Source organism: Microcaecilia unicolor, chromosome 1 (assembly GCF_901765095.1).
Source record: "Microcaecilia unicolor chromosome 1, aMicUni1.1, whole genome shotgun sequence".
Taxonomy (NCBI): Eukaryota; Metazoa; Chordata; class Amphibia; order Gymnophiona; family Siphonopidae; genus Microcaecilia; species Microcaecilia unicolor.
The window spans coordinates 415,569,733-415,596,098 of NC_044031.1; the positions used below are offsets into that span (position 1 = coordinate 415,569,733).

Consider the following 26,366-nt stretch of genomic DNA (forward strand, 5'->3'; position numbering starts at 1 on the left):
CTAACAATAAACATTTGCAAAAAGTACAATACAATTAGTATTAGCATACGTAGTAATAACACAATACACAAACTTCACTACTATTGAATAAAAGAGAAGGGTCCCAAGCATGCCTGAGAATTAACGATTACAACTGTGAGTAAGGGATTTACTAAATAAAAATGCTTTCAACAGCTTATGAAATAAGATGTAATCGATAACGTATCTTAATGGATTAGGTAGAGAATTTCGTATTTCCATACCTTGATAGGTAAAGCCTGCATTATGAATAGATTTATAATGAAGCTTCTTACAACTTGGGTAATTAAGGATGAAATGGTCCCTAGATGTAGGAAAAGCGTTTAGTTCTTTCAGGTTTTGCATGTAGTGAGGTACTAAACCATACAAAATTTGATAAACAAGAATACAAAGTTTAAAGGTAATCCGAGAATTTATTGGAAGCCAATGTAATTTAGCCAGGAGAGGAGTTGCCTTGGTATAACGAGGAACTGTACAAACAAGATGGGCAGCAGTATTCTGTGCTGAATGAAGTTTCTTGACTAAAAAGTACTTTAAACCCTAGTAAAAAGCTTTACAATAGTCAAACGTGGAGAGTACTAGACCAAAGAATGGAAGACTGAATTCGGAAAGAGGGGACTCAAATCGCTTCAGCCTCTACAATGTATTAAAGACACTGGATATTAACTTAGTAAAATAGTAACATAGTAAGTGACGGCAGATAAAGACCTGTACGGTCCATCCAGTCTGCCCAACAAGATAAACTCATTTTACATGATATGTGATACTTTATACATATACCCGAGTTTGATTTGTCCTTGCCATTCTCAGGGCATAGAGCGTATAAGTCTGTCCAGCACTCTTTTTGTACTAAAAGTTCTGAAACTAATGACGAAGCCCCTTAAAATTTACACTGAAGCCCATCGCTATCTATTCAGTTACGAACAGGGCATAGACCGTAGAAGTCTGACCAACACTGATTTTGCTTCCCAACTAACAACGTCACCACCCAATCTCCACTAAGATTCCGTGGATCCATTCCTTCTAAACAGGATTCCTTTGTGTTTATCCCACGCATGTTTGAATTCCATTACCGTTTTCATCTCCACCACCTCCCGCGGGAGGGCATTCCACATATCCACCACCCTCTCCGTAAAAAAATACTTCCTGACATTACTCCTGAGTCTGCCCCCTTCAACCTTAATTCATGTCCTCTAGTTCTACCACCTTCCGGTCTCCAGAAAAGGTTTGTTTGCAGATTAATACCTTTCAAATATTTGAATAACTGTATCATGCCACCCCTGTTTCTCCTTTCCACCAAAGTACTACTACTACTACTACTACTTAACATTTCTAGAGCGCTACTAGGGTTACGCAGCGCTGTACAATTTAACAAAGAGAGACAGTCCCTGCTCAAAGAGCTTACAATCTAATAGACAAGTGAACGGTCGGTCCGATCGGGGCAGTCAAATTGGGGCAGTCTGGATTCACTGAACGGTAAGGGTTAGGTGCCGAACGCAGCATTGAAGAGGTGGGCTTTAAGCAAAGACTTGAAGATGGGCAGGGAGGGGGCTTGGCGTAAGGGCTCAGGAAGGTCGTTCCAAGCATAGGGTGAGGCGAGGCAGAATGAGCGGAGCCTGGAGTTGGCGGTGGTGGAGAAGGATACTGAGAGGAGGGATTTATCCTGTGAACGGAGGTTACGGGCGGGAACGTAAGGGGAGATGAGGGTAGAGAGGTAGTGAGGGGCAGCAGACTGAGTACATTTGTAGGTAAGAAGGAGAAGCTTGAATTGAATGCGGTATCTGATCGGAAGCCAGTGAAGTGACCTGAGGAGAGGGGTGATATGAGTATATCGGTTCTGGCGGAATATGAGACGTGCAGCAGAGTTCTGAACAGACTGAAGGGGGGATAGATGGCTAAGTGGGAGGCCGGTGAGGAGTAAGTTGCAGTAGTCCAGGCGAGAGGTAATGAGAGCGTGGACGAGAGTTCGGGTGGTGTGTTCAGAGAGGAAAGGGCGAATTTTGCTGATGTTAAAGAGGAAGAAGCGACAGGTCTTGGCTATCTGCTGGATATGCGCAGAGAAGGAAAGAGAGGAGTCAAAGATGACTCCGAGGTTGCGGGCAGATGAGACGGGGAGGATGAGGGTGTTATCAACTGAGATAGAAAGTGGAGGAAGAGGAGAAGTGGGTTTTGGTGGAAAGACGATAAGCTCGGTCTTGGACATGTTCAGTTTCAGGTGGCGGTTGGACATCCAGGCAGCAATGTCGGATAAGCAGGCCGATACCTTTGCCTGGGTCTCCGCGGTGATGTCTGGTGTGGAGAGATACAGTTGGGTGTCATCAGCATAGAGATGATACTGGAAACCATGAGATGAGATCAGGGAGCCCAGGGAAGAGGTGTAGATTGAGAAGAGAAGGGGTCCAAGGACTGATCCCTGGGGAACACCAACAGATAAGGGGATGGGGGTGGAGGAAGATCCATGAGAGTGAACTTTGAAGGTGCGGTGGGAGAGATAGGAGGAGAACCAGGAGAGGACAGAGCCCTGGAACCCAAATGAGGACAGTGTGGCAAGAAGTAAGTCATGATTGACAGTGTCAAAAGCAGCGGATAGATCCAGGAGGATGAGGATGGAGTAGTGGCCTCTGGATTTGGCAAGGAACAGGTCATTACAGACTTTAGAAAGTGCTGTTTCTGTCGAGTGAAGAGGGCGAAAACCGGATTGAAGCGGATCAAGGATGGCATGAGAGGAGAGAAAATCAAGGCAGCGGCTGTGGACTGCGCGCTCAAGTGTCTTGGAGAGGAAGGGTAGGAGGGAGATGGGGCGGTAGTTGGAGGTACAGGTAGGGTCTAGTATACACGTTCAGGTCGGCAAGTCTCTCCTCATACAGTTTGCAACGTAAATACCATACCATTTCTTTGCACCGCTTCCAGTCTTTTTACAACCTTAGCTAGATACGGCCTCCAAAACTGAACACAATACTCCAAGTGGGGTCTCACCAATGACTTGTAGAGAGGCATCAACACCTCCTTTCTTCTGCTGGTTATACCCCTCTCTACGCAGCCTAGCATCCTTCTGGCCATGGCCGTCGACTTGTCACATTGTTTCTTCACCTTCAGATCCTCGGACACCAACACCCCAAGGTCTCTCTCCTGAGTCAAGCTTACTAATCTCTCCCCTCTTATCTGGTATCGCTCTTTCGGGTTTCTGCACCCCAAGTGCATCACTCTACACTTCTTGGCATTAAATTTTAACTTCAAAAATTCAAAACTGCATAAGCAAATATAAAATAGAAACTCAACATACAATATTTGCTTAAATACGTTAGAACAAATTGTTCCACACCAAAAAAATATTATATGATTTTTAACAATTGGCCTCATCAACAAAGGGTACCATTTAGAATTCGGACACTCCTTGCAATGGCTCTCATCATCGGCCCCACCACCAGTTCGCACTGATAAGAAGTAGTTATTGTTATTTTTTGCTCTTTCTCATGATGAAGTTGCGAAACAGCATGAGCTCTATTACTGTCGAGGAATGAGGAATATTGAGTTTATGAAGTTGGAAGGAAAATTGGGTCCAACATATCATATGGCACTACCGGAGGAATTGAATTGAAGGACACTTGACATTTATATGTGATAAGAAGAGATGGAGTCAAGCTAAGTACTTCTTCTTTCCTGGGGTTTATGCAATTTTGTATCTTTTTTGACTTCTTATCACTCCCATTTGGATTGGAGAATTAAAAAAAAAATTTTTCTTAGACGTTGTTTTGCACTAAATTTAAAAATATTTTATAAACCCTGCTGACCTTTCACTACAGACTTTTCTCTCAATTAGATTTGAGAGTTTTTCTCTGTGGTTTGTTTGGCTGGTGGTGGGGCCGATGATGAGAGCCATTGCAAGGAGTGTCCAAATTCTAAACGGTACCTTTGGTTGATGAGGCCAATTGTTAAAAATCATATAATATTTTTCGGTGTGGAACAATTTGTTCTAACGTATTTAATTAAATTTTAACTGCAAGACCCTCAACTATTCGTTCCTAGATTCATTCACATTGTTTCTACTCCCTCGAGGGTATCCACTCTATTGGCTATTTTCGTGTCATCCGCAAAAAGGCAAACCTTTCCTTCCAACCCTTCAGCAATATCTCCCATAAATATATTAAACAGAATAGGCCCTAGCATCGACCCCTGAGGAACTCCACCGCTCACCTTTCTTTCCTCCGAACGGATTCCATTTACCACCACCCTCTGCCACCTGTCGGTCAACTAGTTACCTATCCAGTTCAACACTTTCTGTCCTAAATTCAGCCCTTTCAGCTTATTCATGAGTCTTCTGTGGGGGACCGTATCAAAGCCTTTGCTGAAATCCAAGTAGATTACATCTAGCACACGTCCTTCATCCAGTTATTGGTCACCCAGTCAAAGAAGTCAATAAGATTCGTTTGGCAGGATTTTCCTTTGCCTCGAGTCCTGTAACCCATTGGTTTCTAGAAAGTAAACTATCCTTTCTTTCAGCAGCGACTCCATTATTTTTCCTACCACTGACGTGAGACTTACCGGTCTGCAGTTTCCTACTTCTTCTATGTCTCCACTTTTGTGAAAAGCGACCACATCCACTCATCTCCAATTCCGCAGTGTCTAAGGTTAATTTGAACCTTAGACATCTGAGGTTCAAATGACAAATACTGGTCAATAGTTATACCTAAGATTTTCATAGTGGTAACTAACAGGTAAGTCATATTATCTACAGTGAAGTTCCTAATAGCCATAGGATGATAGGAAAAAGTCAGGATTTGGAATTTGGTTTTGTCTTTGATTAGTTTTAATTTGAAATCAGCAGCCCAGGATTCCATCAGATATAAACTGGATTTGATAGTAGGTAAGATTTCAACTATATTGTCTATAAATGGGATGTAAATGGTAACATTATCAGCATACATAAAAGTATTAAAACCTCTGGATTCCAGTAAACTACCTAGTGGAGTCATCATTAAATGAGGGGAGCCCTGGGGAACACCACAAACAGAGGACAAAGGTGGAGACAAAAGACCAGTCTCATTTACTTGATACCATTGCAAGACTATGCTACAGATGCCAAAATGATACATCAAACTTAGTAAAATACAAAAGTATAGTGGCCACCGGCCTATAATTGGATACTTCACTCCTACTAGACATCTCTTGTTTTATATTCAGAAAACTTAGCTCAGTCATTCCAGAAAACTGCCATTAACCTGGAACAATGCATTATGCATCAGAGCTACAATAGCTTTCATCATGATTGTCTATATACATATTCTTGCATGGCCAAGGAGGCAGCTGGCTGGGGTTTTGCAGGCAGTGCCGGGAGACTTCCAAAAGAGGTCTGAGGGTAGAGAATCAGCCCAGAGGGATCTTATGAAGAATGGCTTCCTGTAGAATAATGCTCTATCTGTTATTGTAATTTATTCAAGAACAGGCTGAAGACATTTAAGTCACATCACTTGGCATCATCCCCTGGCACCATAGAGAAGGAATCCCCTTCCAATATGTTACCAGATGCAACTGCAGAAGATAACATCAAGATCTGGATGTACAATTAATTGTTGTACCTTTCCACACAGTAACATGCTGTGGCATCTTATTAATTTTGAACATAGCATACCAGCTAGTTTTTTTTAGCCTCAATAACTTTGGTAGATAACCCTTATCGCTTGAGTATGAGCAGTAATACAGGATAGGCTTCCAATAAATAAGCTCCAAGGGATTGATGTTCAGTGTGGTTTAAGCAGGCAGGAGAGGCTCCTGGCCATTTAAACCACGCTAATCAGGCTAAACACCATCAGGCTAAACACTGATATTCATCAGACCTGAACTGGTTATTACTGCTGAATATTAACTCTAACTGCCCAGCTGGAATCCGGGAGGTGCTGGGGAGGTCCAGGGATAGAGTTAGAGAGAAGCTGGTAATTATGCAGGCATGGATTATAGTCAGTGTTGTTGATATCCACATAGCTAAGCAGCCAGACAGGTCCATACAAAAGACTGTCTTAACTCTAGCCGCTTGGCTATGCATGTGCTAGCACCGAATATCGGCAGGCATCCACATAAGCTTCCAGGTAGCAGCTGCGATCAATCCCAGCCCCGCTCTAATCCCCCCCATCCCCTGGTTGTGATTCCCTTTTTAAGTCCTCCTGCATCCAAGTGCTTCACTGTATGATAGAAGAGTAGAACTTGGGGGTGATTGTGTCTGATGACCTTAAAGCTTCCAAACAGGTAGAAAAAGCAACGGTCAAAGTCAGAAGGATGCTTGGGTGCATAAAAAGAGGGATGACTAGCAGGAAAAAGGAGGTGATAGTGCCATTGTATAAGTCTCTGGTAAGGCCCCATTTAGAGTACTGTGTGCAGTTCTGGAGACCGCACCTACGAAAAGATATAAACATGACTGAGTCGGTCCAGAGGGCAGCTACAAAATTAGTAAGTGGTCTTGAACACAAAAAATATAGGGACAGGCTTATGAACCTCAATATGTATACGCTGGAAGAGAGGAGACATGATAGAGACATTTAAATATCTCAAGGGCATTTATGTACAGGAAGTGAGCCTTTTTCAACTGAAGGAAAGTTCTGGAACGAGGGGGCATACGATGAAGTTAAGAATGAATAGGCTTAGGAGGAATCTAAGAAAGTATTATTTCACGGAAAGGGTAGTGGAGGCTTGGAATGGCCTCCCGGTGGAGGCTGTGGAGTCGAGGACTGTGTCAGAATTTTAAAAGGCATGTGGGATCACTTAGGAAAAGGAAGAGTTAGGGATTACAGAGGATGGGCAGACTAGATGGGCCATATGGCCTTTATCTGCCATCATGTTTCTATGTTTCTGATGATGACCTCCCCTACCCACCCCCCACCAGACCTCCTGCCACCCATAGAACTTACCTGGAGGTGATCCCTGGTAATCTAGTGGGACAGAGCAGGAGCAGGTGTTTCTTTGCTCCTGCCCAAGCTGGCTCCAGTAGTCTCGCCGCTGCCAATTTTGAATGAGGAGCCAGATAAGGCAGGAGCAGAGAGGAAATACTCCTGCCCTGCCTGTCCCGCTAGATTTCCAGGGATCACCTCTGGGTAAGTCCTGAGGGTGGGGAGAGGGGAGGTGGCTGGGGCTTGGAATGCAAGGGGGGGGGGATCAGACTCAGAGGCCATCTTATCTGGGTCCTGGCTGGTATTCAGCCAGGATCTGGGTAACTGTCTTATGTGGGTCCCAGGTTAATATCAGCCAGGATCCAGATAAATGCCGGCAGCTAGCTCCTGGCCGTTCATGCCTGGATGTTCAGTGCCAGTGTCTGGACATTACTCAGCACTGAATAACTTGATCTAATTTCATCAGCAGCAGTGAGCACTTAAACATGCTGACTGTTGACAGCTAAATACTGACTGGTAAATGTTAATGTAAATGAAGGGAGACTGATTATTCTGTTTATTTTAAATGCCAACAGATGTAAAATAAATTTTTGACAGTGATGCTTTACCATATCTTTTCCATTTCATTTAATGAAAAGGAACACTATGCCTCATGGCTGACTTACTAATTGCTAAATCTTCAGATAAAAGCAGAGAAGCCATAGCGGTAGGAAGGGTATATGCCACAAGCTGTGCTGCATCATCAGAACATGACTTGTTTGCATGAACAACCTATCATTTTCAGGTGGGTGTGTCCCCTTTTTTGGTTTTCAGTGTTACCACAACATGTGATTCCATCATGCTGCAGTCTCTATTTTACATCCTTAGTTTTATTACAATAAAAATACAACAAAACTTTTCTTAGCTTTCCTTTACCATTTTCACAGTGGAGAGTTTTCGTAGCTATATAGGTTCTGGAGAAAAATGCACCAACAAATGAATTATTGTAGCACATGAGCATAGATTCCTTTCTCAGATGTCATAAATGGCAGGTGTTTTCTGGTATTTACATAAATCAGACTGTGTGTGTGTGTGTTTAACAGCATGCATGTGTCTGAATTGTTCGTACTACATGCATGAAAAACAGCAACGTCATAGTAGGACACCTAGGGTGAAAAAGCACATATGTTGTGCCTCTTTTATAAAGGCAACGAATGTCTGTCTGTACCTTCCTAATATTGCCTCCCCAAAAGGTCCTGCACAAAGTTAGAGTAGAGGGCTAAGAACTAGGGGACCATGGTTCAAATCCCATGTCAGCTCTTTCTAGGGGGCACGCAATGAAGAAACTACATAGTAAATTTAAAACAAATCAGAGAAAATATTTGTTCACTCAACATGCAATTAAACTCTGGAATTTGTTGCCAGAGAATTTTGTAAAAGCAGTTAGCATAGCAGGATTTAAAAAAGGTTTGGACACATTCCTTAAAGAAAAGTCCATAAGCCATTATTAAGATGGACATGAGAAAATCCATTGCTTATTCCTCAGATAAGCAGCATAAAATTTGTTTTGCTCTTTTGAGAACTTGCCAGGTACGTGTGACCTGGATTGGCCATTGTTAGAAACAGGATATTGGGCTTGATGGACCTTCAGTCTGTCCCAGTATGGTGATGCAAGGACATAAGTTACATCTACTCTGAGGCAGATACCCTGGAACACTTTACCTAAGTCTGTACAGATATGCTCAAAGGTCCGGATTCTATACATGGCATTCAAAATTAGGCATCGGAAAAAAATCAGCGCTATTCTGTAAAAGCTATGCACCCTTCATAAAACAGTACCTAAGTGCAGATCTCACACCTATCTTTAGGCACGAGACATGCCTGCTAAAATCTGGTATAAATGCTGGTGCCCAAGTTAGACACATTGACCCAGTATTCTATAATTATGCACGCAAATTTTCGGAACACCCAGCCATACCCATGATCCTCCCATGGCCACTCAACCTTTCAAGCTATGCACTGAGCTAGGCACACTGTCTTATAGAATAGTGTATAGTCAGATGCAGGGGTGGCCCAACCATTAGGCCACCTGAGGCGGGGGCCTCAGGCAGCACTCTTTAGCAGCGGCATCTTGGGAGGGGGGCGGCTTTGCGGTGTTTTACCTGGTCACGGTGACTTTGCAAGCCCGGTAGCGACAATGATTCCCATACACTGCCCTACCGCTGGCAGCACCCACCTCTTTCCTTTACTGCAGCTGCCTGAAGTAACTTCCTGTTTTGCTCAGGCAGCCGCAGTAAAGGAAAGAGGCAGGTGCCTGCATCGGCAGGGCAGCGTATGGGAATTGCTGCCACTACCAGGCTTGGAAAGTCACAATGACTAGGTAAAATACTGGGGAGCGGCATCTCGGCCGGGAGGGAGGGTGACATCTTGACGGGGGGGGGGGGGGGGGGGGGGGGGCATGAAAGCTCCGCCTCAGGCAGCATCTTGCCTTGGGCTGGCCCTGGTCAGATGCGAACACAAATATTAAAGAGTGCCAATTAACATCAATAATTGGTTATTAGCAACCAACTATTGATCTCATTGAGCTAGTTAAGGAGTTATAATTTACATAAGCATCTTGGGCGCATGCACAAATTTGGGCACTCGTATCTTGGTGCCATATACAAAATCTGGCCCACAGGGTGAAATATCCTTTTACATCTCACAGCTCTGCCGAACCTCTATACATGAAAGCATCTACATATAAATCACATACAAGTATGCAATATGCTTTAGCAGTGGCGGCCCTACCATTAGCCCCCCCCCCCCCAAAGAGGACACATGCCCCACCCCACCGCACCCACACCCCCGCCCCTGTCACATATCACCCCACCCCTTTTCACCCCCCCTAAGGGTGTCCTCCCCTCCCCTTACTCTACTGCCCTGGTGGTCTAGTGACCCTTTCGGGGCAGGAAAGAGCCCCCTCTTTCCTGCCCGGAGCGCTGCCCTGCATCCTGTTCCACTTGCAATGCTGAGTGCTGACGGTCCCGGCACCGATTCAAAATGGCCACTGAGAGTTGAAGTCTCGCGAGGCCGCTTCAACTCTCAGCTTGCACCAAAACAGTGAAATGCTGAGCATGAAAAAAGGACAGAACTGACAAAGTTTAAAGAAAACAACTTGTGTAATATGATTTACCTAAGGCTCAAAAGAGAGAGGTGTCCAGAATAACACCAAGAACCTTTTAAGTTCTTTCAGTCTTAAAAGAAAGACTATAAGAAATAGTTACAGAGTCTGGAACAGAATTAATATTTCTACCTAACCAAAGTAATTTAGTCTTGTCAGCGTTCAATTTAAATCCATATAATAATTAACTTTAGCAACACAGAATGCAATCTTAGATGAAATATCACTCAAACCATTCTCAACTGGAGTTAACAATAGCATATCATTACTACTACTACTATTTAGCATTTCTATAGCGCTACAAGGCATACGCAGCGCTGCACAAACATAGAAGAAAGACAGTCCCTGCTCAAAGAGCTTACAATCTAATATTACTCTTATCATCTGCATAAGAGTAATATTTCACACCTAAAGAAGAAAAGTCAAAATCCAACTGTATCATGTAAATATTAAACAGAATGGGTGACAGTGGAGAACCCTGTGGGACTCCACATGGTGGGTTCCAAGATTCTGAAAACAGCTCTTTCATTTTAACCCTATAGGGCCAGATTCTATATATGGCGCCTAAAAACTCCATGCAGAACTAAGCATATTTTATAAAATTTAGTCACGGTATATAGAATACGCTTTGTCAATACCATAGCTACGTGCGTGCATTTATGCCAAGAAAAACCTGGTGTAAATCTGTGCACATAGATTTAGGCGCACTGACCCATATTCTGTAATTAAGCACGGAAATTTTGGAACGCCCATGAAATGCCCATAAATATGCTCATAAACACGCCCCTTTGAAGCTACACATGTTTATTTTGAACTACGCACTTTGCAATGTAAAGTGCAGTTCTTTATAGAATACGCTTAGCAATTTCTAAGCATAAATTGTAATTCTTGCCAATTAGTGCTCATTATTGCTTGTTAAGTGCCGTTAACAACACTGATTACCTTGTTCTACCAATTAATTTATGCAAGGAATCTAGGCATCATATATAGAATCCAGGGGATAGTATCTATCTATTAGTCAAGAATTCTTTAAACCATTGTAAAACATTGTCAGAAATGCCGACAGAATTCAGTTTAAAAAGGAGAATATCATAATCAACTGTATCAAATGCAGCAGTGAGATCAAACAGAAATAAGATAAGTGCAGTGCCTTTAGCCAAAAAAGGCCTGGCATCTGAAACAAGAGAAAGTAAGGTTAACTCTGTACTGTGGAAAGATCGGAATCCAAATTGCAATGGACTTAAGACAACTATGTTTATCCAAATAAGAAGATAATTGAGAAGCCCCAATAGATTCTAAAAGTTTTGCCACTAATGGAATGCTGGTCACTGGTCTAAAATTAGCTGGAAGCATAGGATCCAAATTAAGCTTCTTAAGAACAGCAGTAAGAAAAATTCCCCATTCCACTGGTATAAAATTAACTGGAAGCACAGGATCCAAATTAAAGCTTCTTAAGAATAGGAATAACAATAATTCCCCCATTCAACTGAATAAAGGCCCTGTTGTAATAAAGAATTTTAAAAGGATGTAAGCCAGCTCCTCCGTGGGTGCAGGAACTGTGACCTAGGTTTGTGCAACACCACAGGAGCAGCTCTTTCTATGCAGTTGTGGATCAAGGACCCTCACTGACGATTACTTATGCTGCTACCCAGGGGGCCTCTTGTTCCAGTGCTGGGCAGGTATTTGGTCCTTGCCAGCAGAGTGATAATTTTACCATTGCCTGGGGGACCTCTCTCACTGCCTGAAGCCTAGCCTTAGCTAACCTTGGAGTAGACCTCTCCCCTCAGGTCCTCTGCAGAAAATTCACACACACACACACCCCTTTTCTGGGTTCAAAGGTGTGTATTCATACTTCTCTCCAAATTTACAAAGAGGACCACCTCTTTCTAGGTCATGCCACAAGCCTCATCATTACATTATTCCATAAGATTTGTCCGGGGACTCAATAATTTATTTATTTATTTATTTGTTTGTTGCATTTGTACCCCACATTTTCCCACCTATTTGCAGGCTCAATGTGGCTTACATAGTACCGTCAAAGGAGTTTGCCCAGTCATTTGAACAAATACAAGGTTGTATAGTGATCGAATGAGGTATATGTGGAGGGTCGGAAGGGATGAAGGTTGTGTGTTGTCCAGTACTATCATTAGTCATGCTGTGTTGCTTGGTGAAGAGGTTTATGTAGGGTCATTGGGGTAGGCCTTTTTGAAGAGGTTGTTTTTTAATGATTTCCTGAAGTTCAGGTGGTCATGGATTGTTTTCACAGCTTTTGGGAGGCCATTCCATAGTTGTGCGCTTATGTAGGAGAAGCCGGATGCGTAAGTTGTTTTGTATTTCAGTCCTTTTCCAATTTGGGTAGTGTAGGTTTAGGTATGATCTTGACGATCCGACACTTGTTTCTTATTAGTAGATCTATAGGGTCTGTCATGTATCCTGGGACTACGCCATATGTAATTTTGTGGACTAGAGTGCAGATTTTGAAGATGATCCATTCTTTGATTGGGAGCCAATGCAGCTTTTCTCGAAGGGATTTAGCACTTTCGAAGCGTGTTTTGCTGACTATCAACTTGGCTTCTGTATTTTGGGTGGTCTGGAGTTTTTTTTTGTGAGTTGTTCTTTGCATCCCGCGTAGATTCCGTTGCAATAATCTACATGACTTAGGACCATTGATTGTATTAGGTTTCTAAAGGTTTCCCTTGGGAAGAAAGGTTTTAATCGCTTGAGCTTCCACATTGAATAGAACATTTTCTTTATCACACAGTTTACTTGGCTCTCGAGAGTAAGGTTGCGGTTGAGTGTGACGCCGAGTATTTTCAAGCTGTGTGAGGTAGGGAGGGTGTGTCCTGGGGTATTTATTGTTGTTGGTTTGTACTTGTTATGTTGAGAGGAGAGGATGAGGCAGTGTGTTTTTTCAGTGTTCAGTTTCAGTTGGAATGATTTTGCCCAGGAGTCCATGATGTTCAGGCTATCGTTGATTTTATTGATTATTTCTGTCAAGTCATGTCTGAAGGGGATGTAGATTGTAACATCATCTATGTAAATGAACGGGTTGAGGCCTCGATTACATAAGGACTGTGCTAGTGGAATCATCATCATGTTGAAGAGTATTGGTGCTAGTGGTGATCCTTGAGGTACTCCGCAGACTGCTTTCCACGATGGTGATATGTTTGAGTTTGATTTTACTTGATAAGTTCTGGTGGTTAGAAAACCTTTGATCCAATTAAGTACGTCAATCCCGAAGTGGCCAAGTAGTCTTAGTAGTATGTTGTGGTTTACCATGTCAAATGCGCTCGACATGTCCAACTGGAGGAGGAGGGTGATTAGGACAGTTTCGGTACTATGGTGAGAGCGGAATCCTGATTGTGAATTATGTAATATTGAGAACTTGTCCAGGTATTCCGTAAGTTGTTTAGTCACCAAACTCTCCATAATTTTTACTTAACCACAAAGGAAATCTTGGAGATTCTGCTACTCTACCTTTTAGCCATTTGTTCCTTCACTTGTGTCTCTCTTATCCTGGCTTCAAGGCTGATATTCAAAAAGAGCAGAGCACAATTTAGGAGCCCAACTTTAGTGTATATTTTCAACTGATCCTAGCCATATATAGTTTGTGCAAAAAATATATTCCTAACTTAAACTTTAGGAGCATAAAAACTTAAGCTAACTAAATCTGAAACACCTAAATTTATGAGCTATTGAGGTCATAAATTTATGCACCCAGAGGTAGACATAGCACTGAACACCATTCTGATTCCCATGGCCTGACCCTACCCACTTTTTAGGACCCCAAATGTAGGTACCTAATTTAAAACCCCTTCCAGATTGTTCCCTGGATTTGAGGAGGGGACTCACCTGACAGATGCCCCTGTGCCAACTCCCCTCCACCAGTCTTGCAATCCAGAGGTGGGCGGTTCAAATCCCACTGCTGCTCCTTGTGATCTTGGGCAAGTCACTTAACCCTCCTTCGCTGACAACTTAAATATAACTTATGCGGTCCTTGAGAACACCACATCTGTAGAGCAAAATCTGCTACCAAATCACCAGACAAGCACCAATTCAAAATGTGTTACAAAGTCCATAAGGAAAGTTACGCTTTAGAATTTTCAAACACAAGAGAGTTACTGTTTTCATGGAAAACCTATGGAATGCTGTAAATCTCTCTGGGTACTTTCCAGAGGGAGTGAAAATAAAAGCAGAGCAATGCACCTAAAAACAAGCTGCTTTGAGACTGAACTACTCGATCCAAATACACCAGTTATCTTTCTAAAAAAGAAAAAATCCACAAATGTATATTTGCAAAATGAGGTATTTTGCTTGAGGTAGTGCCTATTTTCATTCATGTCCTGCCAGTCGAAATAACCATGTAGGGTTTTGCTTTTCTACGGTATAACCATCAAGCAATACAAATGCTATCCAACTCACTGTGGTATATACTACTGTACCACAGTAGAAACACAGAATTTAAAGATCTAGCCCTGACATGCTGCGTGTTTAGTGAAAATCCTGGTTCAAGGTCATACATTCTTCTAAACTTGACCATGTGTTCCCCTTATCCTCTCAGGCCCACAATAAAGTTTGTAGCGTCTCAGTTCATTATGAGACCAGATGCCTGTGGGTTACACAGTTAGAGAATACTAGGACAAGGCAGAAATGAATGTGCCAACATTTAGACCTGACCATTTACACCACGTCTATGGCAGGTGTAAATGTGCGTGTCTAGGCTATATTTGGCCTTAATTGGCATAACTGCCTTTAGTTGGTATTCTATAAATTCTGCACTCAAATTCCAGAGCACACAACTTCGAGGGGGCACGGGCAGCTCTGGGACACTTTAGGCAGCTAATACAAAATTTAAGTTCCATTAACAATTTGCGTGCTCATTAAAAAATGAAGAAAAAGCCCTCAGAAACCGTGGGTAAAATACCCAGGGTTTAGTGTGCGGTTATATGAACTCTTATAACACACACCACGATTCGATCATTGGGCTGAAAAAACTTCATTCTAAAGTAAGCTTGCAATTTTGTAGCTTTTTTGTACTATCATTGTTATTATTGTTTTTTATTTTTTTATATTTTCTAGAAAATATAAAAAAATAAAAAACAATAATAACAGTGATAGTTCATATAACCGCACACTAAACCCTGGGTATTTTACCCACGGTTTCTGAGGGCTTTTTCTTCATTTTTTAATGAGCACGCAAATTGTTACTGGAACTTTAATTTTGTATTAGGTTACTTTTTTGCTCCAGTGTTACTGCTTATGTTCTACACTTTAGGCAGCTACTTGCGCAGGTTCTAGAACACTAGCATTTACATGTCTAACTGCCTACAGTTAATCCTCTATATAGTACCAAATAGTGGTGGTAGGAGTAGCTATTATATAGTCATCTGCAATAACTCCCACTGCTATGCAGAAGGAAACAGCACAACCAAATTCCTGTGGCTATCTATTATAGTAATCAAATTACAAGCTGAATCTTCATACACTAAATGTGTACTTCTATCTTTGTATCAAGTGATATCTTTTTTTAAATTTTAATTATTTTTATTTTATTTTCAAAAAATGGAGAAAAAAGACCTCATCAGCCCCTGCATGACGATATTTTTATTCAATTTTTCAATCGATACAATCGTCTGCTTGTTCTGGGGCTCCGTTATAATCTTCGGTCTTAAAAAACTCCACCTCCACCAACAAAAGTGTTCAATTTCAATGTTCAAATATTATAATCGTGATTGTTCTCAACAATTCCTACTCTAATGTTACTTAGCTTTCTACTTTGCCCCGCTATACGTTATATTGTCTTATATGCTTCATCAGGGGGCCAAGCAACGAATGGCAAATCACAATTCACGATATCTTATAACATGGCGTCTCCTGCTTATCTGACACTCGTAGTGAAATTTGATATAGAAATTTGGGGGGAAAAAAGCCTCAAAGTGCCAAAAGGATCAAAATAGGAGCATTTTGGGGTGATTTTTTGCCCATGATGAAGTACTGATCCCTTTATGACCAATGATTGGTCACCAGGATCACTTGTTGCCGAGTGAGGTCATATTTTGATCATTTTGGTACTTTGAGACCTTTTTTCCCCCAAAAATTTCTATACTACAATTGGAGTGGCTACTATAATAAATTCAACATCAATAGTGGAGTACTTTATGTATTGTATAATTAACATTGGGGTACTCCCGTAAGAAAGTATTTCCCTCTATTTATATTTAGATTTGTTACTATAATAGAAACTTGTTCTGTTTCCTTCTGCATAGCAGTGGGAGTTATTGCAGATGACTATATAACTGCCTACAGTTAGGCACAAGCAATTACACCAGTCATTGAACTAGCATAAGTGCTCATACATAAATGCGGACTTATACTACTAACAGCAGTTGAATACACAACTGCCGATAGAGAATTCGCATTAAGAGCACATACCTTTAGGTGAACTTTTGAGAAGTACCCCCTATCTGTATAGTGCCAATGAAAACTCGCAAATAAGAAACATATATTTAGCAGCGGTTGCTAAATGCATGTCCCCTTGAAAATGGAGAAGCAAAAGTCCAGACACACTGGAACAACCAAAACGGCAGACAAGAAAGGTAAGTCAGGAGTTTAACCAAAATTCTTTCTTCAAAAGTCTCTTTAGTATTCAATGGTGCAGACACCCAATATGGCCACATATTGTAAATACTGCATCAGGAGATGTAGAACTAATAAAATATAACAAAATCAATTAAAAATGCGCATGTATACAGGTACTTTTAAAAAAACACATAGCCCATGAAAAATCCTACATACCAAAATTTGCACAATGAAAAGCGCTTTACAACTGGAACAATAACAGATAAAGTTTCTATTTCTGTTTCTATAAAAATAGTAAGACATCAGACCAAGAAAACAAACATTACCATAAATAGATCAACATATTGTACTATATAGTTTGTAATTTTATGGCAAGTATTTGTTTTCTTGGCACAGGAATTTCTCAATAATTGTTTTTAACTATTATCTATGCTTTTGAGAGACATCTGTGCTTGCATTCAACAGGTACATATTTAGTTTTTTAATATAATAACATCTGTTGTTTGTTATGCATAGTAATAGTGTATGATGATCTATTGGAGAAATTATAATAAGTTGAAAGAATTATAAGTGTCTTTTAAGATGGGCTCCTTGTTTTATTGATTTGAAGTCTTGACATTACTTCAGAAACAGAAATCGTATCTTTTATTGTTCAGTTGTAGTATGTTTTTGTTGTGCAAATTCTGGTTTTGTTTTTGCTTTTTTTTTTTTTACTGTCTGTATACATGCATATTGTAATTACTTTTGGTATAATTTGTTGTTGCAGTTCTATACCCGTGAAGTAGTGTTAACAAAACATGGCCATGTCAGGTGTTTGCACTACTGAGTATTAAAGAGAATTTTGAAGAAAGAGTGTTAGTTGAACTCTTGATTTTTCTACGTGCTTTGTTTTGGTTGTTGTTCCCTTCAATATTGGACTTTATGTTTAAAAAAAAAAAGGTTTTAGTTGTCAAAAAAAATCCCTTTTTTTTCCACTCTTGTTCCCTTAATACTCTTACTTTTTCAACTTTTCCCTCATCTCTCTGAAGATAAACTCGAACAGATCTCTCTTTCTGTTTGAGTTTATCTTCTGTTTCTTTTGCTCTCCCAACAGGACATTGCTTTCTCTCCATAGCCTACAGTCTTCTTTCCTTCCTTTCTCTCTGAACCCAAGCAGTGACCATGTTGATTCTAATAGTGACTACTGTATGCTGCCTCCTTGAGTTCTTTGAAAGATGGGGCAATTAATAAATAAATATGCATAACATCCATTAATAAAACAAACTGGAGTTTCTTGGAGATTTTATGCAGCTTGTAAAGAATAATCAAGGTGTGCATTTCCATGAACTGCATTAGGAGATGGAGTTCTGTGCAAAGTAGTCAAGCTTTTTGTAATTCTACTTACATTCAAAGGTGTTACTCAATAAGCATGTTACCACCCACAAATGCACTGCTCTAGATGATTACCTGTTCTACTAGTTTATGGTAGGACACAATCACAATTACATTTTTCTGAAAAGATCATGCCATTCCAAGCAATATAAGGAGCTCCTTATCCTATATAATAATTCTCACCTCCAACAGGATGTGCCTGGGACCGTGCCTGCCAGAAGTGGTCTGCTAGGCAGGCACACACTGACCTCAGTGACAGACAATTTGGCAAAGCAAAACAATCTGAGTGCTGGCCATTAGGATAGGAGAGTTTTAAAAGACTGAAGGAACCGAAAGTGTTAAATGGGGGGAGGGGGAGTTCTGAATGACTGAAAGACATGAACATTTGGGAAAGGAAAACAATCTGAATGCTGGCCATTAGGACACAGGGTAGATAGGAGAGTTTTAAAAGACTGAAGGAAACGAAAGTGTTAAACTGCAGAAGGTGGGGGGGAGTTGTGAACGACTGAAAGACATGCAAATTTGGGACAGGAAAACAATCTCAATGCTGGCCATTAGGACACAGGGTAGATAGGAGAGTTTTAAAAGACTGAAGGAAACGAAAGTGTTAAACTGCAGAAGGTGGGGGGGAGTTGTGAACGACTGAAAGACATGCAAATTTGGGACAGGAAAACAATCTCAATGCTGGCCATTAGCACACAGGGTACATAGGAGAGTTTTAAAAGACTGAAGGAACCGAAAGTGTTCGGGGGGGGGGGGGGGGGGGGGGGGGGGGGGGGGGGGAGTGCTGAATGAATGAAAGAAATGAAAATGTATGAGAGGAACACAATCTGAATGCTGGGCATTTGGACACAGGGTAGATAGGACACTTTTTTAAAAAATGAAGGACGTGAAAGTGTTACATCTTGGGGGAGGGGTGAGGAGGAAAGTGGTGGGGTATCCGGATACTGGGCGTTAGGGCCACGGGGGTACATTTTTTTTTTATTTTTAATTTTTGTTACATTTGTACCCCGTGCTTTCCCACTCATGGCAGGCTCAATGCAGCTTACATGGGGCAATGGAGGGTTAAGTGACTTGCCCAGAGTCACAAGGAGCTGCCTGTGCAGGGAATCGAACTCAGTTCCTCAGTTCCCCAGGACCAAAGTCCACCACCCTAACCACTAGGCCACTCCTCCACTCCTTTTGAAAGCCTTAAGGAACCCAAAGTGTGGGAAGGAGGAGGAAAAAGAGGGGACGGAACGGGGTGAGGGGCATTAGGGACAGGGGAGGGGGCCCTTCCACACACTCTCATTCTCACACACACACTGTCACACAGACAGTCTCACTCTGTCACACACCCGCACATTCACTCTGGCTCTCTCTCTCAAACATACACACTCCCAGGAAAACCTTGCTAGCGCCCGTTTCATTCGTTCCAGAAACGGGCCTTTTTTACTAGTGGCAAATATTGAGCCAGTATGATGGCCCATTGGTGACCCTGTGTACTGCCACTCCAGAGACTTGAGTTGATTCCCAACCTGGCTTCAACTAATAATTCCAATCACTGTGCAATAGTGACCCCTACAGGTGGGTAAAGGGTAAAGATGAACCAGGATCCAATGGAAATTGAATTGTGTGTGATTCCTTGTAAAGAACTGTTAAAGTGATAGCTGGGTTAGAGGAGCTTAACTGAGGAGAAAAAAAAACTGGTAACTGCATATGACTGCTCCCAATGCATCAAGTTTTGCACTTCCCTTAACTGTCATAAATAGCAACGAGTGAGGCAGGGGCCAGTAGCGTAGCTAAAGGTCAATTTCTGGGTGAGTCCACGCATTTCCTCTCTGCCCCCACTCCCTGCTCCTTCCCTCAAATGTTAAAAATGAATACATTGGCTGGTAGGGATCCCCAAGCCCTGCTAGCTGAAGACCTCCTTAACTGGAACCCCCAAGCTATCTGAACACTGTGGAAATCAGTGGTTTATTCCCAGAAGCCAACCCCAGCACTCCCACACATGCTCAGTGTTCAGATGGCCCAGGGGGTTCTGGTTGAGGAGTCCTCCAGCTGGTGAGAATTGGGAATACCCATCAGCTACACTGATATGTGCTGATCTTGGATGGGTTCCTGCCCACTTGTGGTTACTCTACTGGTTAGCGCAGGTTGCAAATGGGCAGTAAACTCTGGTGAGTTAGGACAAAATAAACAAGCAAACAAGACATTTTGAGAAGTTATCATATATTTGTTAGGTACCTTTTACCATAAACCATCTAGATGCCTATAGAACCCTTTATTATATAAACATTACAGTAATAACACTAATTCTGTAATTCTCATGTAGATTCTCACCTGTGTGCAAAATATGCAACTGCATTCCTGAAGAGACATCATCATGTCACGGGAATGCTCACCCAGACATAATCTGCAGGTGATTAGAGGTTCTAGAGCAAGTTCCCCTGATGCAGACATTGCAGTCATCAGTGTGTGATGGCAGACCCTACCAGCGGAAGCCATGAGCGCCAAGGTTTGCCACGCTGGTTCTTCAAGCCCTACAAACAAACAAAGATTACATCAGCTGAAGTCAAACAAGCAAAAAAAAAATTGTGACTAATGCCAGGAGTTCAAAAATGCAATTCACATTCTTGGAACTCGCCTCCAAAAGGACCAGTTTATAATCTGATTTGTGCGTTGTGGCAATATCTATGCCTGCAGGCTGCATGACAGTTTGACAGGTTCTGGCTTTACATTTCTATATGTGTTCAGAATCTTGGAGATATACGTCCATCAAATTGCCCTCTACAGAAACAAAACTAAACTAAAAGCATTTTCACAGATAAAAGCAGTGTTCTCCATGCACAAAAAAGCTTTTACCATTTGATAAATTGGTAAATTAATGCACATGCAGCTTGTCTGCACATATGCTTACCCAGACTGAGTAAAGATGTTGCCATCATCTGGGTTGCAGAGGGATTAACATATATGCAAATATATGCATAAATTAACCCTCAAAATTTGTGTATGCCAAACAGTTTTACAAATAAGCACATAAATTTCCTGGGCCAATTTTCAAAACAGAAGTACAACACATACTTTCACTTTGAACATTTGCCAGTACCTAGAGAGGGAAAAGTATGTACAGTTAGAAAGTTTGCCCCAAATGATCTATTTCAAAATCAACACGATGGAGAAAGTGCACAGTGAAGGTCTTTGTCCAAGGTTTCTAGCCTACTCCACTTTATCGGGAGTTAATTCCTACCACCTACACAAACAGCTGTTCAGCCACTGCTCTGGGCAATACTCCCACTGAAAAGCACAGCTTAGTGGGGGGGGGGGGGGGGGGGGGGGGGAGAGGAGGGAAACAATAAGCAAGCAGGAGCTCTCCAGTATCAAAAAGGGGCTCAAAAAGGGACTCACTCAGTTTTATCCCCTGTACTGTGAACAGTGACATATAAAAATGAAATGTTTCAGAGAAAGACAATCCCCCAATTGAGAAACCTGTATTTCTTCCAACTCCTCTCCTTCTGCACTCTCAATGGCTACAGTGCCTATTTAACCCCATCATCAAAACTGCAGAGCAGGAGCATGCCTTCTGCATCCCAACCACTCCTGCATACTGAACCACCATAGCAAATTTGTGTTATCAGTATTTGGAAAAGTTAAGAAAAGATGGTAGTCAGGAAAGCTAAGATGCAAACGGAAGAAAAAATAGCCAACAACAGTGCACCCCTGGATCGAATAATTCTATAATCAGGTCTATTCTGTTGTTTAGCCATAGGACTTGACATGAATACAGTCAAAGTGATCTAACAATGGAATAGGTAACCATACACAATTAGATATGAGCTTCAAATAAACTGAGAGGTTAGAATAAGCTATAATATCAAGGGAATGTCCTTTGTCATGAGTTTCTTCTATTAGCAACAGAGTGATATGCATTGAGTGGAAAAATAAAAGAAAGAAGTTGTATTGAGAGTATCTTCCATATATAAATTAAAATCTCCTAATATTTGTAATCTTGAGAACTGAGCAGCCAAATGAATAATAGACTTTAAAAAGTGTGGCTTGGATCTTATTCCAGTTATCAGGAGGATAATTTACACATCTACTAATTTACACATCATCAACTCGAGTCCTTCCAATTGTAATATGATGAATTGAAAAGAATGATTTACAAGGAGGTCTTTTCCTAAGATGTGCTAGCATTTTTAGCTGGCGCTAAACACTGAGGCACCCATTATATTCCTATGGGCTTCTGAGCATTTTGTGCCAGCTGATTTTTAGCATGAGCAAAAAACACTAGCGCATCTTAGTAAAAGACCCCAGAGAAAAGCTAGTCCATCCCCTCTTTTTATTGCTCTTGGACTATCATAATATTTGTAGCCTGGAGGACATAGTTCTTCCAACAATGTACTGTCTATAACAGTAAGCCATGTTTCCGACATAAAAACTAACCCTATGCCAGAGTCTCTTATCAAATTTCTTCAAAAACAGGTTTTATTGCAAGCGGATCTGGTGTTAAAATAGTAACAACGCGCAGGGGTTATTAAATCCAAGGGGGGAATTTCATTTACTAAAGAGATGGTTTTGATGTATCTCGATGGTCTTCACAACTTGAAACATTTGTGTTTAAGTAATCTGTCACTGGCAATCACTGAAACATGATAAACATTTGAACTCACACCACCTACAAAATGTTTTTCTTGTCTTCAGCTATAATTTCTAACCTTTGACTTTCAGTGATTTAAAATAGGAGTAGAAGTTGTTGTGTACAGTTAACTATTATCCCTGCCCCATCCTGCAGCATACCCCCCCCCAAAAAAACAATATAATTTTAAAAAGCCACCTCATCACAGCCTTAAAATATATAGCAATATAAATCAAAAAAGATAGTAATAAGCAATAAGTAAAAACCTGTAAAATAGGTTCAAACAATTGATAACCCAGAAGTTAAAAATAATATATTCAACAGAAATTGCCCACAAAAGGGCATACTAAGGGGCATTACATGCCCCTTAAATGTGCCCCTTCAGTGGGTGGGGCTAAGCCACACTGCCAAGCTATTCACTGGAAACGGATAACTACCACAGCAAGTCAGTTCTCTAAATGGTAAGACGTGGCAGCACACCTTGTTGCTGGTGAAAAGATGGTCCTTGACTGTGTCCCCTAATCTTTCTATTTTTTTGAAAGAGTAAATAGTCAATTTGTGTTTATCAGTTCCACTCCAGTCAGGATCTTATAGCTATGTATCTTTAACTTACTTTAATCAACAGTTACTTGCTTTCATAAAATTTGACTTGATCCTTCTCTCAAATTTGTCCTTCCGTTGTATCCTTCAGTTTTCTTTAGAACTCAAAAGACTTCCAGACCGGTAACTCAAAAGGAAAATTTTATCACTTATGTCTACCAAAATACACTAAACAATCAGTGGGTTTGGTGTATATATGCAATCAATAGAAATAGAAGAAAATAAAGCACAGAAAAGAAGATGATACCTTTTTTATTGGACTAACAATACGTTTTTTGATTAGCTTTCGAAGGTAGCCCTTCTTCATTAGATCAGAAATAAGCAAATGTTGATAAATAACAGTATATATAAGTGAAACATCAAAGCATTTCAGTGACAGTCTAACAGAATAAGGGTGGGGTGGGTTAGGTGAGAGACAGGGAGGGCCGGGTATCATCTTATTTTTTTTTCTATGTTTTATTTTAGTCTATTTCTATTGATCACCTTTTAAAAGTGGACTAACACAGCTACCACACCTCTCTACTCAAGATGCATATACACAGGATCACAATTTACTCACATGCCAACATGAAGTTCACCTGGACTGTATACAACATTGGACCCAGTTTTTGAATAGTGCTCTTGTGCTATAACCTCTCTCTCTATTCCTTTGCTACCTGCCAGATACCAACTACAGTGCTATAACAGTCTTTAAAGTCAGCATGGATGTTAGCCTTCTCAGGAGATACCTTAGTGACACTATTAGGGTTCCCTATCTAAATCAACTAACAAGTCATATACCCTTGTAGGCGCCAGAGGGTTTCACCTTCCCCGGGAGTGGCCTCAGTTCTGGGGGACTAAGGGATATCTCTAGGCACTCTTGTGGTGCTCTCTCTCTCCGGCCCCCTGCCCCATTCCTCCTTCCCCCAATCATAAAAAGAGGGGCACTCCCCACAGTTTTCTCTCAGTTTACTCAGTCTCTCTACAGCGGCTCTAGTCCCTACAACCTCAGCTGTTTTGGCTTGCACCTCCTTGCATCTTTCAGCTCCAGAGTCTCCCTATCTCTGCTGGGCTCTCTTTGGCCTTCCAAGAGCTCTAAGCTCTCCAGAGTTTATCTCCATTCTGTAGCCTCTCCCCCCACTCTGATTCTTCAGCCCTCTCTTTCTTTTGTGGCTCCTTCTTATGTCCCCTCTCTCTCTCTCTCTCTCTCTCTCTCTCTCTCTGCTTTCTTCTTCCTTCCAGAACTTAAATTCGGGTGTTTCTTCTCAACAGTTCAGTTGGTTGCTTAATAACCCCAACATCACATGGCTCAGACCTCGGTGATTTATGTTCCTGGCTTCCTGCATCCCCCTGAATAAAGTCAATGGGAGTTACTGCAGCAGCTTTTCCCCCAAGTTCAATACACCAGAGCTACCAATGAATTTGCTCCCCCAAGCTCACCCTGCCTCATGCCAGGTATTATTATTTCACCTGTCTATATTACCTTCCTTCATCCACCTCTTTAAAAAGTCCTTCTGTCATGCAATTGTAAAACTAGTACACTCTCAGTTCAGACCCAAAGAAATAGCTCAAACCAAACCACACTGTTTTTTCTGCCTCCAACCCAGCAACATCAGCAAATCATGGATGGACCTGAAAATTTAGATTTCATTCCAAGAGTATTTAGGTTCTGGTAAAACAGCCCAAAAAGGCAACAGTCAACCTAACCCACACTGAAACATTAGCCACAGTACAACAGGGTCACCCATGCTTAGCTTTTAGCACTTTTCAGGCTGGAAGTCCCTGCGTTAAGAATATAAGAATTACTATACTGCATCAGTCAGACCACAGGTCTATCTAACCACGTATCTTATTTCCAAAAGTGGCTAATCCAGCCCACTATTTACCTGGCAGAATCCCAAAAAGTAGCAAGATTCCATCTACTTACCCCCAGGGACAAGCAATATTTTTCATCAGGTCTACCTCAATAATAGTTTATGAACTTTACTTCCAGGAATTTGTCCAAACCACTTTTTTAAGCCCAGGTATGCTAACTGCTTTTACCACATCCTTCAGCAACAAGTTCCAGAGCTTAATTATGCATTGAGAAAAAAATATATTTTCTCCTATTTGTTTTAAATGTACTGCTATGTAACTTCATGGCATGTCCCCTAGTGTTTGTACTTTTTGAAAAAAGTAAAACAATTAATTTGTGTTTGCCTGTTCCTCTCCACTCAGGATTTTATAGACTTCTACCATATGTTGTTCAGCCATATCTTTTCCAGTAATCAGTTGCTCAGTAGAAATAATCTCTTAATGTCATCTTAGTCATATAGGGCTAGATTCTATATATGGCACCTGAAAAATCCGCACAGAAAAAATTCCACCTAGACGTATTCCCTAGAGCATGCCTATATTTTATAGAATAGGCTTAAATTTGCACACAATATACAGAATACACTGAGCGCCTCTCCATGCAACCAAATTGAGTCATGGCCACTTACGCTATGTTTTACTTGGTGTAAATTCCGATGCCTAATTTAGGCACAGATCGGGTGTATTCTATAATAACGCCTATAGATTTTAGAAAGGCCCACGCCCTGCCCATGGCCAAACCCCTTTTTCATCTATACAACTTAGAAATTAGGCACAGCATGTTACAGAATACATTTAGGGGCTCTTTTACTAAGCTGCGTAAGCGTCTATACGCGCCCAATGCACACCAAAATGGAGTTACCGCCCGATTGACTACTGCATGGGTCTTGCAGTAATTTCATTTTTGGCACGCATCTGATACGCGTGTCCAAAAAATATTTTTTATTTTTAGATGTGTGTAACAGATGCATGCCAAGTGGCATTTGACGCACATAGGTCATTACCGCCCAGATTCTTTACCGCTAGGTCAATGGCTGGCAGTAAGGTTGCAGTCCCAAAATGGACACGCAGCAATTTTGATTTTACCACACGTCCATTTTGGATTGTCACGTGCCCAAAACATGCACCTACACTACCGCAAGCCATTTTCAGCGCACCTTATTAAAAGGACCCCTTAGCGAGTTGTGTGTATAAATCTCAATTCATGCCAATTAGTGCTGATAATTGCTTAATATCCAATTAATGCTGAATAGCTAGTTAACCAATTAAATTATGCACTTTGTTCTAGAATAAGCTTCAAGTTCCACGCTGATTTTTAGGCGCCATA

At 41.3% G+C, this 26,366-nt stretch overlaps 1 protein-coding gene across 1 annotated transcript in view; it reads right to left on the reverse strand.

Moving 5' to 3' along the window:
- The window catches only part of RNF144B (ring finger protein 144B), a 163,123-nt gene that overhangs the window by 88,041 nt on the left and 48,716 nt on the right, over window positions 1-26,366 (reverse strand). Inside the window, exon 2 of the mRNA XM_030211598.1 lies at window positions 20,311-20,510. Coding sequence (XP_030067458.1) covers window positions 20,311-20,475 — 165 coding nt within the window. The 5' untranslated portion in view covers window positions 20,476-20,510. The remainder of the gene's footprint in view (window positions 1-20,310; window positions 20,511-26,366) is intronic.